This window comes from Ursus maritimus, unplaced genomic scaffold, assembly GCF_017311325.1.
Source record: "Ursus maritimus isolate PB19 unplaced genomic scaffold, ASM1731132v1 scaffold_14, whole genome shotgun sequence".
NCBI classification, from domain to species: domain Eukaryota; kingdom Metazoa; phylum Chordata; class Mammalia; order Carnivora; family Ursidae; genus Ursus; species Ursus maritimus.
In genome coordinates, this window is record NW_024423786.1 from 59,528,841 (window position 1) to 59,540,861 (window position 12,021).

Sequence of the window (12,021 nt, forward strand, 5' to 3'; positions counted from 1 at the left end):
TATTTTATTTTATTTTATTTTATTTTATTTTATTTTATTTTTTATCTTTTTAAAATTTAAATGCAACTTTTTTAAAATTTTATTTTTTTTACTCTAAGTGGGCTCTACGCCGCCCAATGTGGGGCTTGAATGCACGACCCTGAGATCGAGCGTCTCGTGCTCTACCTACTGAGCCAGCCAAGTGCATCCCCCCCTTTTTTAAATTTAAGTGAAACTTTATTTTTTGATTTTTTTATTTTAAATAATCTGGGTATATTTTAGATGTAGAACTGAGACGACTTGCTGATGGACTGGATATGGCAGTTGAGGGAAAGTGAGGCACACCAGGTTTGTGGTCTCTAGCAATTGGGCATTTGAGGGGCCTTCCCGTGAGGTGGGGAAGGCTGGGGAGGAGATGTGGACTCCAAGTCTGGAGTCCAGGGGAGGATATGGATTTGGGAGTCCTTAGCACGTTGGTAGTATTTAAAGTCACAGGCCTGGGAGAGATCGCATAAGGAGAGATGGAGATGAGAAGAGAGAGGGCCCAGGCCAAGATCTAGGACACTCCCCTGGGGAGCAGGAGACCAGTTGGCATCCAGTCTGGGGACTTTGGAAGTATTGAGCCCTGTCTCAAACAGCTCTGCACACCCCTTGCTACCTACAATAGTAGTTTCTTTGAGTTAGGGGAGACAAAGCAGGAGTGAAGAGTGAAGACCCTGCGCTGCTGGGTCCTTGCATTGACCGGACAGAACCTGCCTGTCACATCGGCGGAGTCACTGGGGCCTTCCTCTCTAACAGCTGAATGCGATGGTCTCTGGTCGCAGGGCTCAGACGTTGGAGATTTGGCGAGATCTGCAGCTCAAACAACTGCTAGTCTCTACCCTCACCCCAGCAAATCAGAAATCTCACCACCTCCTCAGCTGAAATGGCTAAGAGAGCACGTGGCTGGAGGGTCCCGGGCAGCCATACGGTCGCAAGGAGAGACGGGACCCTCGAATCTGTGGAGTGAGTGGGCGCTGTGAGGGGTGAGCCAGTCCTGAGCCTCCCTTGTCCTCTTCTCAGGTGTTCCAGGGTGGTCCGCCGATCTGCACCCCCTGGCTTGCCTTCCCAGAGCCTCGGACTGATGCCCCAGCGATACGGAGACCTCTTCTGGGACAACCTTAGCCAAGGGCCCAGGTGGGTAGACACAGAGAAAAGGCGGGGGAAATAAGGCTGTACAGTTTTACACTAAGCCTTATAGCAATAAGCCCTCGTCTGGGGACCAATGGCCCACTGGCCGACGGACACCGTAGCTCCTACTGCCAGACGGACAGGTGGTTGGGAGAGGCGGTCAGAGAAGCAATAGGGATGGGGGTGTCCTCTGCAAGTAGCCCCCCTTGTGTGCTTTACAGCCCCACCTGGACGGAAGAACAGTACACCCCACCCCTGCTGGTATGACGAACGTTGTGTCCTTCAGCACTTCTCGGTTAAAATCGTACCCACTGCCATCCTATCCTCAGCTGACCTTTATCACCTCTTCCCTCCACTGTCCCCCAACCAGTGCACGGACCATGCCCTCCTTTCTTTGCATCCGTCACCCTGTTTCCACCACCTGGGCTTCCCGAGACCCCTGACTCCCTGTTTCAGTCCAAGCCCTCCCTTGGGAGGCCCAGTTCTGCCCTCTGGCCCCTTAGCCCCCATTCTTGGGCACAGAGAGCCACTGGATGCTCCCAGCCTGGCCTGTACCCCCCTGAGGGGCTCCCACCACCGGAGGTGCTTTGCAGAAGAAAGAGAAGGAGGCCGCATTTGGCAGGAATGCAGCAGGGACCTGGGGGCATCCCAGCCCGGGTGAGGGCAGTCACTTATCACCTGGAGGATCTGAGGAGGCGACAGAGACTCATCAATGAGTAAGGAGAGAGACATCTGGGCTCTGGGAGCCAAGCAGGGTTTGGGGGCAGGAGGGTTTGAACTAAGGAAGGGGTTGAGAGCTTTGGAGGAACTGGAGGCTGTACGGGGACTGGGAGGGAACTGGGGGTGGAGGATGAACCACAGGGGCCGCAAGGAGTGGAAACGGGCCACCGAAGACAGGAAAGGTCCTGACAGGTCCATAGAACCGGAGGGTAGTAGGCAGCCACAGGTCACCTCTGAGTCCCCAGAATGAGGGTGCTCCAATCTGAGGGGAGCAGGAAGCTGAGGGTGGAGGGTTGGAAGTCCAGTGATAACACCCCTGGGTCCCAGTAGGAAGTATTTCAGGGCAGAGAGGTGAAGAGTGGAGCGATAGGAAGCCTGGCCTCCAGGCTCCGAGTTCCTAGGCCTCACGACCCTACAGACAGAAGAAGGCCCAGTGGGGCTGCTCTGGGGCCGCATCTGAGCCCCTGGCGCTAGCTGATGACCGCCGTAGAGTCCCCAGCGCCACCGAATACCGGGGTCTGGAAGAGGAGAGGGCTGCCTATCTACAGGAAGACGGCCACCCTCTCACCAGTGGCCAGCCCCAGGTCTGGTGGAGGAACCTGGTGGGATGGAGGAGGGTGCGGGGGTGCCTGGTCTTGCGTGGTGGGACAGCGGAAGCCCAGAGCCCCAGGTTGGGTGGCTGGCCTGGAGAAAAACAAAACAGAGAGGCAGGGGTGCCTGGGCTTGGGGGCTAGGAAACCTGGAGAGACCGCCTTTCCTGCTCTTCTCATCCTTACAGCTGCTCTGGTCTCCCTGGAGCCCCCTGGGCCAGGGGGGGTCTTGCCTCCCCAGGCGGCTGGGCTCCCTGGCCTCCTACAGCGCTGCCACAGCCAGCAGGAAGCTCCTCTGCAAGCCCTGGGGGATGCAGGTGCAGTCTGAGGAGTGAGGACGGACCTCAGGCCCCAGATGTCCCAGATGACCCCCACCCCCCCCCCCACCCCCGCCTCACGGGCCCCAGGCTTGCTGGCGGCCCTAGAGCCTCCTCGACTGTGACAGCGAGGCGTTTCCCTTTCCTTAGCCTCTCCCAGCTGCCCCCACCCCCAGCACGGGGCGCTAACAGCCCCCTTGGCTTCCCTGGTCAACCCGCCCCTCGCGGGGCTCCCCAGGGCGGACTGCCCCCTCCCCAGGCCCGATCCCGGGCACTGCGCTCCCTCCTCTGTTCTGGCATTAAAAAGCAAGCAAGTCGTGCCCAGAGTGTCTTTCTGCCCGGGGAGCAGCGATGGAGAGGCTCGTGGGGAGGGAGGGCGCCGTCCCCTCCTGCAAGAACCAGCCAAAGTGAAGTCGGCCTAGGTCCCGCCGAGCCCCAGGGTCCCCGGCCCCTCCGGGACCCCGGAAGCCTGCCCGCGGCGCGGCTGTCCCGCCCCGCCCCGCGCCCCCCGCCCCGCGGCCGCCGCCCAGGGCGGCCCGGCCGCCCCCCATCCCCTTAACGGGGAAGCCCCGCCCCGTGCGCAGTGACGTCGGACGCCGCTGTCAGCGGGCGCCGGGGGGGGGGTCGGTGTGGGGTAGAATGGCCGCTGCCGCCGTCACCCGCGGGACCCCGGGAGGTAAGAGCCGGGGCGTCTTGCCCGCCTCTCCGCCCCCGCGCCAGGGGGCGCCGCTCCGGGGCCGGGCCGCGGGCGCGCGGCGCGGGGACCCCCGCCCCTCCTCCCGGCTCGCCCCCACGCCGGCTCCCGTCCTCCTCCCCCGCGCCAGGGGGCGCCGCAACACGCAGGGCCCCGCGACGGACCTGCGGCGCCGGCACCTCCGGGGGACCCCGCGCCCCGGCCCGACCCTCGCCGCCGCGCGCCCTCGGGCTCTGTCCCGTGGCGTCTCCGGAGCGCCCCTGCGTGCTGGCGGGCGGCGGACCCTCCCACGTCGGGGCTTCTCCGGGGACCCCCGCCCCGGGCCGCTCCGCACCCTGGCCGGCTGCCGGGCTGGGACTGCGCACCTGCGCCCTGGGGCGGAGTCCTTACCCCGACCCAGCTGCCCTGCACACGGCCAGCGCGGACGGGCCTCCTCCCCTCTCCACCCCGGACACCTGGCGGAGCCCGCCGCCTGGAGCCCGCGCAGAGAGCATCCTCCGGCTTCCATCTGTTCCCTCGGGAGGGTGGGGGCTCAGGCTGGAGCCAGAGTGGTAGATGGGGTACGGTGGGCCTGGAGGACAGGGGAAGCGGAGGCGTTTGGGGAGAGCGCTGGTGGGGGAGGGGTGGGGAGGGCCGTGAGCTTCGGAGTGGAGGATGGGTTGTCCTGAGGGTGGGAAGCCAGGGCCTGGGTACCTGGCCCAGATCCGAGCTGGCCCTGACCAACGTGGAGGAGAGGGAGGAGGTTACGAGCAGTCATCAGATCTGCCCTTCCCCTTGCAAATATCAAATCGAGAAGGAACCCAGGGTGTGTCTTGTAAGGCCCAGCTCTCCAGCGGACTTAGATCTCCTGCCCTCCCCCCAGCATCCAGGCTCCCATTTGCCGAACAGTCCTCCAAGGACCAGGTGCCCGGAGTGCCAGCCCCCAGGCCCTGACCCCACGGTAGCTCCCAGCCTCAGAAGAGCTCCTGCTGTAGAGCCTGGGACTCGCAGCCTCGCCAGCCTTCCCCCTCCCCCACCCCACTGGTCTCTTCCTGATGACCATGTCCGTGGTGTCTCCCCACTCGTGCTGGCTCCTGGCGCCGCGTCTGGAGTCTCCCTCTCCTCCATGCCCAGCTCTCCTCACATCTCAGTCTGGCCTCTTCCCCCTGCCCCCTCATCTTTCCTGGATATCAAAACCCAGTTCTGCACCCCTCTCCCATCCCGTCCTCCTCATCCTGGGTCAGTGTGGGAGGGCTTCTGCCATGACCTTGTTCTCTCCCTTCCTAGCACAGACTCCCCCTCCCCCCGGCCCCTCAGGCCGGGGGTGACCTTGCCCCCTGGAGCCCTCACCATGAATACCAAGGACACCACCGAGGTTGCCGGTGAGTTCACTGTCCAGGTTCCCAGCCCTTCTTTCTTCCCGCTGCAGTGACCCTCGAATTCTTGGATCCCCGCTGTCCATGTCATGGTTCCAGTCCCCCCCAGTGCTTTGGGTTCAGCCCCTTTGCCCTGGGTTGTTGGAGGTGTCAGAGTAAGCACACTGAGCCCTCCCTTCCGGTCCCCTCTAGAGAACAACCACCACCTGAAGATCTTTCTCCCCAAGAAGCTGCTGGAGTGTCTTCCTCGCTGTCCGTTGCTGCCTCCAGAGCGGCTTCGCTGGAACACAAATGAGGTTTTCCAGGGAGCCTTGGGGGGTAGGGCCCAGCAAGGTGGGCTGGAGGGAGCTGAGTGGGGGTCTTCCCCAGTGCAGAGGACTGCTCTAAGCTCTTTGGGGGTCACAGAGGAGGTGTAAAGACCTGCATCTGTCTGTGGACGCTCACTCCTGGGCCTGTGCACCTGGGTGAAAATGATAGCAGGCTCCCTTTCTTACAGACCGAGCGCTCTGCTGAGCACCTGCTCGGGGTTACCTCACTCCGTCCTTTAAGGACACTGTGGAGCAGACACTTCTCCCCGTGTATAGAAGAGGAGACGGGTCTACCTTGTGTCGTTTATTTAACTCCGGAGCCTTTGCTTTTAACAACCACTGATGATGGCTCCTTCTGGAGGCACAGTCCTCGTGTTACACACCTTCCATCCCCCCCGCCCTCCCAACACATACACACACACACACACACACACACACACACANTTCCCAACACATACACACACACACACACACACACACACACACACACAATGCTGTGTGTGTAGTTGGCACTCGATCCACACACACACACACACACACACAATGCTGTGTGTGTAGCTGGCACTCGATCGTCATTGGCTTGATTGTTTCGTTAGGCGAGAATCGTCAGCAAGAGAGCATATGCGTGTGTGGTGGTTGTAATTGCAGGAAAGGCGAGGGCAGGGAGCGGGGCTTCGTGGAGATGTGGGAAGGCATGTGGTCTGTGGCATGACTAGGATGTCCAGGCTCAGAGAAATGAGTGCATGGCGCTTCAGGCCCGCGGGGGCACTAACATTCAGGAGCTCACGGCTCAGGGCATATTCAGAGAAGAGTCAGTGGCTGGTCTGGCAGGAATGGTAGGTGGAATACAGATAAATGGTGGGAGCGGGCGGCGGTCCTATCCCTGGTCTGGGAGAAGCTTGGAGTCAGGCAGAGGAATTTGGACCTCCTGCCAGTGTCAAGCCATTGAGGTTTTCTGAGTCAGGAAGTGGCACAAAAATGGGATTTGGAAAGTAAAATCATATGCAGCACGAAGCACGGAGGATGGAGAGTTTAGACTTGGCCCTGGTTGAGAGGGAAGGAAGGAGAGATTAGACTTGGGTCTGAGATGGAGCCTGGGACTCAGGGGGGCAGTGGTCCTTGCTGGGAGCCTCCACTAGCTGCCGGGGCTCCGCAGAGTGGGAGGCCAGCCCCAGACTCTATGCAGGGACCCCCAACTGAATGCCCTTTGTCCTACAGGAGATCGCATCGTACTTGATCACCTTTGAGAAGCATGACGAGTGGCTGTCCTGTGCCCCAAAGACAAGGTGAGCAGGTTTGTGAAGGTGGGCAGTGGCTGGGCTCCTGGGTTCCCGCTGCAGGACTCAAGGCCAGGCCTCCCCTCGTTAGGCCTCAGAACGGCTCCATCATCCTCTACAACCGCAAGAAAGTGAAGTACCGGAAGGACGGCTACCTGTGGAAGAAACGGAAGGATGGGAAGACCACGCGAGAGGACCACATGAAGCTGAAGGTCCAGGGCATGGAGGTGAGGCGGGCGTCCAGCCGTGGGCCCCGGCCGCCCTCCTCCGTCCTCAGCGGGGCTCCGGCCCACCTCCTCCTGCCCTCCCGGCTACGCTTCCCTTCTCAATCCCGTGGCTCAGCCAGTGGGTGGCTTGGCCCACGCGCCACCTCCCACGTCCCTCCATGACCCAGCTCTCCAGGACTTAGGCTCCCCCAGAGGGCGCCCAGGCTCGTTCCCCTCATTTCTCTTGCGTTTCCCTCAGGGGTCCAAGTCCTGAACCTCTGAGCCTGGGTTTCCCTCCCCCGAATCACTGCTTCTCTTCTCAGATGTGCTCTGATCTCTAGACAGTCCCTCCCATATGCCCAGTCTGCTCTGCCTTATAAGGCCCCAGCCCCACCGTTCCCTTCTCTTGACCCCATCCGTGGCGCGGGGTGCTGGGATGGGGAGTAGGTGGGGGTAGGCGAGGGCTGAACAGGAACTGGTGGAAAGATTGGGATTCCTGCAAAGGGACTGAACAGAGGAAGAGTTGGGGAGCAGACTAGCCCTCCCCCCACCCCAGCCTGTCTCCTGGCAGTGTCTCTATGGCTGCTACGTTCACTCTTCCATCGTCCCCACATTCCATCGGCGCTGCTACTGGCTGCTCCAGGTAAGGGCGGCAGGGCTCCAGCAGCTGGGGGCTTCCTGGCTCTTTGAGGGAGATGGGATCTGAGATGATGGAGGGAAGGACCTCTGGGTTCTGAGTGGGAGTAAGAGCCTGGGAAGAGGAGAGAGGGGTGGGGGAGGAGGGCGCCAGGACTGGGGGTGGGGGTTGCCTGGGAAGAGAGCAGGGACCCCACGGCACTGTGTGTGTGCCCTGTGCTCCCAGAACCCTGACATCGTGCTTGTGCACTACCTGAATGTCCCCGCCCTGGAGGATTGCGGGAAGGGCTGCAGCCCCATCTTCTGTTCCATCAGCAGCGACCGTCGCGAGTGGCTGAAGTGGTCCCGGGAGGAGCTGCTGGGGCAGCTGAAGCCCATGTGTAAGGCACTCCCAGGGGGCATGGAGATGGGCCTCCCGAGGTGTGGGGGGGGCTCTGTACCCACCAGCGGGGGGTGAGTGGCTCCCTGCAAGCCAGGGGGGTGCTTCCCCGAGGGGGCACAGGATTCCTGGCGTTTTTGAGTAGAAGGGGTTGAAGGGACGTTTGTGAGCTCTGAGGCTGCTGGCCAGAAGTCGTGGGGCATCCCAGGTGCTCGGGGGGCTGTCCCGTGGGGTCCCACAGACTCCCCCCGACCCCAGCGCTCTTCCAGTTCATGGCATCAGGTGGAGCTGTGGCAACGGGACAGAGGGCTTCTCTGTGGAGCAGCTGGTGCAGCAGATCCTGGACACCCACCCGACCAAGCCCGCGCCGCGGACACACGCCTGCCTCTGCAGTGGGGGCCTCGGTGAGTGACCCCGGACCCCGGCGCTGTCTTCCTCAGGCCTCCGCATGGCTGGCCTGCTGGGATTTGCATGCTGATTTGCATGTGTTTTGCATATCTCAGAAAGATGGCCAGATGAACAGAGCCCTTCCCGTCCGGGTGCTCGCCCGCCGGCCCAGACTCTTGATCTGTGTGCTGTCCTTAGCGGCTCCGGGCCACGCCAACATGACCATTTACACCGAGCCTTAGCTTTATTCCTAGTTGGTACTCCTTTGGTTGTGTGACTTTATCTGTTCTCAGCTACTCTACCTGGGGCGCTGCTCCTGTCCTGTTTAATTGGGGCGAGGGCAGGGGTGGGGACCACTCCTGCCTCCCAGTGGCCACGGCCGGTAGTACACCCCTCCTACAGGGCCCAGTGCCAGGAAGCTGGTGGCAGCTGCTGGGAAGGGACCGTAAGGGAAGGGGGAGAACAGTGATCCTCCCACCCCTTTCCACTGCAGGTTCCGGGAGCCTCACCCACAAATGCAGCAGCACGAAACACCGCATCATCTCTCCCAAAGTGGAGCCCCGAGCTTTAACCCTGACCTCTGTCCCCCACCCCCACCCCCCTGAGCCCCCTCCGCTCATAGCCCCTCTTCCCCCGGAGCTCCCCAAGGCACATACTTCCCCGTCCTCTTCTTCCTCCTCGTCCTCCTCGTCCTCCGGCTTTGCAGAACCCCTAGAGATCAGACCGAGCCCTCCCACCTCTCGAGGGGGTTCATCCAGAGGAGGCACCGCAATCCTCCTCCTGGCGGGACTGGAGCAGCGTACCGGGGGCTTGACGCCCACCAGGCACCTGGCTCCCCAGGCTGATCCTCGGCCTTCCGTGAGCTTGGCTGTGGTGGTAGGCTCCGAGGCCTCTGCCCCGCCGGCTCCTCCCAGCCCTGCCTTTGACCCGGATCGTTTTCTCAACAGCCCCCAGAGGGGCCAGACCTACGGAGGGGGGCAAGGGGTAAGCCCAGACTTCCCCGAGGCAGAGGCCGCCCACATCCCCTGCCCTGCCCTGGAGCCTGCCGCTGCCCTGGAGCCCCAAGCCGCTGCTCGGGGTCCCCCTCCTCCACCAGGAGCAGGTGGGAAAAGAGGAAACCGCTTCTTCATCCAAGACGATGGCAGTGGCGAGGAGCTCAAGGCCCAGAGGGCCGCCCCGCCCGCACCTTCGCCCCCTCCTTCGCCCCCACCCTCCCCTGCGCCCCTGGAGCCGGCCGGCAGGGGAGGCAGAGGGGAGGCCTTGTTTGGAGGAGCTGCTGGGGCCAGCGAACTGGAGCCCTTCAGTCTTGCATCATTCCCAGACCTCATGGGAGAGCTCATCAGCGACGAGGCTCCAGGTGCCCCTGCCCCAACTGCCCAGCTCTCTCCTGCTCTTAGCACCATCACAGACTTCTCCCCAGAGTGGTCCTACCCGGAGGTGAGCCTCAGGCCCCAGCCCCTCCTCCACGCTGCTCACCCCGCGCTGCCACCTGCTCTCTCCTGTCTGTGTGGCGGCTTCGCTCTCGTCCCACCCCTCTCTGTAGGCAGAGCAGAGTAGCTGCTTCCCTCGTCTCTCCAGGTAGCCTCTCTCCCCCCTTCCTCTCTGCGTGAGCCCCCCAGGTGCCCTCGATGCAGACTTGGGGCAGCCAAGGGTCTGTCTCCTGCAGTGAAGTTCCACTCTCTGCTGCCCCAGAGAGCGAGAGGAGGAACTTGGGTGGGAGGAAAGTGGGAGCCCAAGGCAAGGGCTTCGGCCCCTGACAGCTGTCTGCACACGAGTTGGTAGCTTTGGGGAAGCAGTGAGTTCCCTGTTCCTGGCAGGAGTTTTGGGAGGAGGGCCAGGCTAGCTGACCTCACCCCGCTGGGTCCTGCCCCAGCCCTGTACCCCAGAATCTAGCACAGGGCCTGCCGTACTGCAGATACTCCCTCAGGGTCTGAATTCATGATGAATGAATGAGTGAATGAACACCCAACCAAGTTCCAGTCGCATGACTCTGGGCTTTGTCTCTGCAGGGTGGGGTCAAGGTGCTCATCACAGGTCCCTGGACAGAGGCCGCCGAGCACTACTCCTGTGTCTTTGATCACATCGCTGTGCCAGCCTCGCTTGTCCAGCCTGGAGTCTTACGCTGCTACTGTCCTGGTATGGGGGTGGGGAGCAGTCAGGGGAGGGGCTGGCTCACGGGCAGGTGAGCCCTGTGTTCCCCCAACGTGCAGATGAGTCTGCGTGTATGTGTCAGAAGGTCTAGGCTCTGGTGTAAGCAGTCTAGTCCTCAGCTGACTGGTGGCCTTGGAGAAGTCTGCTTTCTCGGGCCTGTGGCCTCCCTGCCTGGGAGTTCAGGCATTTGACCCAGTGGGCCTCCACTGTCCATCCAGGCCCTCTGGCTGGTTGAAGTCAGTCTCTGGTTCCAATCCAGGGAGCTCTCGGGAGCATGAGAAGAGAGACCAACATGTCTTGGACTAAAGGAAATAGCCTCCTAGACCTGGGCTGTCCGGTAAGGTAGCCATTAGCCACATGGGCCCGTGGAAATTCATTAGAATGAAATCAAATGTAAGATTCAGCACTTCTCTCACAGTAAGCATGTGTGGAGAGTTCAGTGGTCACATGTGGCTTCGTGCTACCGTGCTGGACGGTGCAGATCCAGGCTGTTTCCGTCACTGAAGCAAGCTCTGTTGGACAGCATGGTCTAGAGGTCATTGCCAAGGCTCACTTCTGCCCTTCTGCCACCGCCTCTGCTCCTTACCCTACACCCAGCAGTCAGTGCTGCTCTGGGACCGCAGGGACCAGCAGAGTGACAGGGTGACAGACTTGCTGCCCCATCTGACAGCCTGTCCCGTGGTGCATGAAAGGCCAGGGGAGACCAGGGAAGCTGGGTGCTGGGATTCGTCAGCCTGTAGTCTGGGGACCGGGGCCTGGTGGTTTCGTCCCCGAGGCCATAGACATGGAGAGCCTGGCACACAGCTCTCACTGTACCCTGCTGGTGAGCAGCTGCCTCTCCTTCCCTGACCTCAGTCACAGGCCCGTGACCTCTGCACCCGGACCTGGGGGGTCAGGCTGCTTCATGAGCAGAGGTATCTGCGAAGCCTCGGCTACCGGGCCTGGGTGCTGACTAACACGGCCGCAGGGTCTGCAATCCCAGCCCGGAGTAGGTATTCAGTTCTTGAATGAATGGAATCCCACCCCAAGAGGCCGCACAGCCACGTCAGCCAGGGGCCTCCCAGCCTCCAGCAAGGGCGCAGCGGAGCCAGCTGTGAAACGGTCGTGTGGCTCTCACGGGGTGGCGGGGGAGGGCAGAGGAGGAGCTGGGGAGAGAGCCCATGTCGCTGACCCTGCCCCCCCCAGCCCATGAAGTGGGGCTGGTGTCTTTGCAGGTGGCGGGGCGGGAGGGGCCCCTTTCCGCCTCTGTGCTCTTTGAGTATCGAGCCCGCCGGTTCCTGTCACTGCCTAGTACTCAGCTCGACTGGTTGTCACTGGACGGTGAGTTCCCTGTGTTGGGCCCAACATTTGAGTGGGACGCGCTCCTAGAGCCCCCAGGACTCAGGCGGCCGCTGCCCCACCCCCGATTCTCCACCCTTTCCCAGCTCTTGCTTTGTGGGTCAGGTCTAAAGGCAGCAGCGACTGTCCTTCACGTCCTCTCCCCTAGAAATCTTGGCGCCGTCTTTGTCTCAGCTCTTGGCCTGTCTCTCTGTCCCAAAGGTGGGATGTAGGCAGGCATGGCCAGGGGTCGGGAGCAGGGACAGGGTCTGGAGTGGTGTACGTGGGGTGTACGTGGGGTGTACGTGGGGTGTGTCCTGATGCCCGTATTTCAATTTCCTTGCTGTTTTTTCCTCTATTTTTGGGGATAGGTGTTTCCAGTAAGAAATTTGGGAGTAACAGAGAAACATAAAGTAGAAAATTGACCGTATCACTCCTCAGGGATACTTGCCTTTAATACACTGTGACACACTTCCCTATACAAACAGACACATGCGCACACGTATGTGTATTAAATCGAAAAGTGTGTGTTCCC

General features: G+C 61.4%; 2 protein-coding genes and 1 long non-coding RNA gene across 9 annotated transcripts in view; 2 read left to right on the forward strand and 1 right to left on the reverse strand.

Moving 5' to 3' along the window:
- The window catches only part of INCA1 (inhibitor of CDK, cyclin A1 interacting protein 1), a 5,369-nt gene extending 2,275 nt beyond the window's left edge, over positions 1–3,094 (forward strand). For all 4 annotated transcript variants that reach the window (XM_040629865.1, XM_040629867.1, XM_040629866.1 and 1 more), the window contains exons 3-7: positions 1,042–1,155; positions 1,371–1,410; positions 1,672–1,865; positions 2,288–2,453; positions 2,648–3,094. In XM_040629865.1, the coding sequence (XP_040485799.1) occupies positions 1,042–1,155; positions 1,371–1,410; positions 1,672–1,865; positions 2,288–2,453; positions 2,648–2,794 (661 nt within the window). In that variant the 3' untranslated portion in view covers positions 2,795–3,094. The remainder of the gene's footprint in view (positions 1–1,041; positions 1,156–1,370; positions 1,411–1,671; positions 1,866–2,287; positions 2,454–2,647) is intronic.
- Positions 3,095–3,353: 259 nt separating this feature from the next.
- The window catches only part of CAMTA2 (calmodulin binding transcription activator 2), a 17,311-nt gene continuing 8,643 nt past the window's right edge, over positions 3,354–12,021 (forward strand). The window contains exons 1-11 of one of the 4 annotated variants that reach the window (XM_040629869.1): positions 3,354–3,452; positions 4,737–4,831; positions 5,018–5,121; positions 6,352–6,419; positions 6,502–6,637; positions 7,173–7,259; positions 7,479–7,632; positions 7,901–8,035; positions 8,512–9,455; positions 10,028–10,154; positions 11,355–11,489. In XM_040629869.1, the coding sequence (XP_040485803.1) occupies positions 4,801–4,831; positions 5,018–5,121; positions 6,352–6,419; positions 6,502–6,637; positions 7,173–7,259; positions 7,479–7,632; positions 7,901–8,035; positions 8,512–9,455; positions 10,028–10,154; positions 11,355–11,489 (1,921 nt within the window). In that variant the 5' untranslated portion in view covers positions 3,354–3,452; positions 4,737–4,800. Of the gene's footprint in view, positions 3,453–4,736; positions 4,832–5,017; positions 5,122–6,351; positions 6,420–6,501; positions 6,638–7,172; positions 7,260–7,478; positions 7,633–7,900; positions 8,036–8,511; positions 9,456–10,027; positions 10,155–11,354; positions 11,490–12,021 lie in introns of those variants that run through there. The other 3 variants (XM_040629870.1, XM_040629871.1, XM_040629872.1) reach the window with 3 other exon arrangements.
- LOC121102604 lies at positions 5,756–6,466 on the reverse strand. The gene is made up of 2 exons (XR_005834725.1): positions 6,375–6,466; positions 5,756–6,177 (listed from the first exon to the last, which is right to left on the reverse strand). It is a non-coding gene; the product is annotated as an uncharacterized LOC121102604 (long non-coding RNA).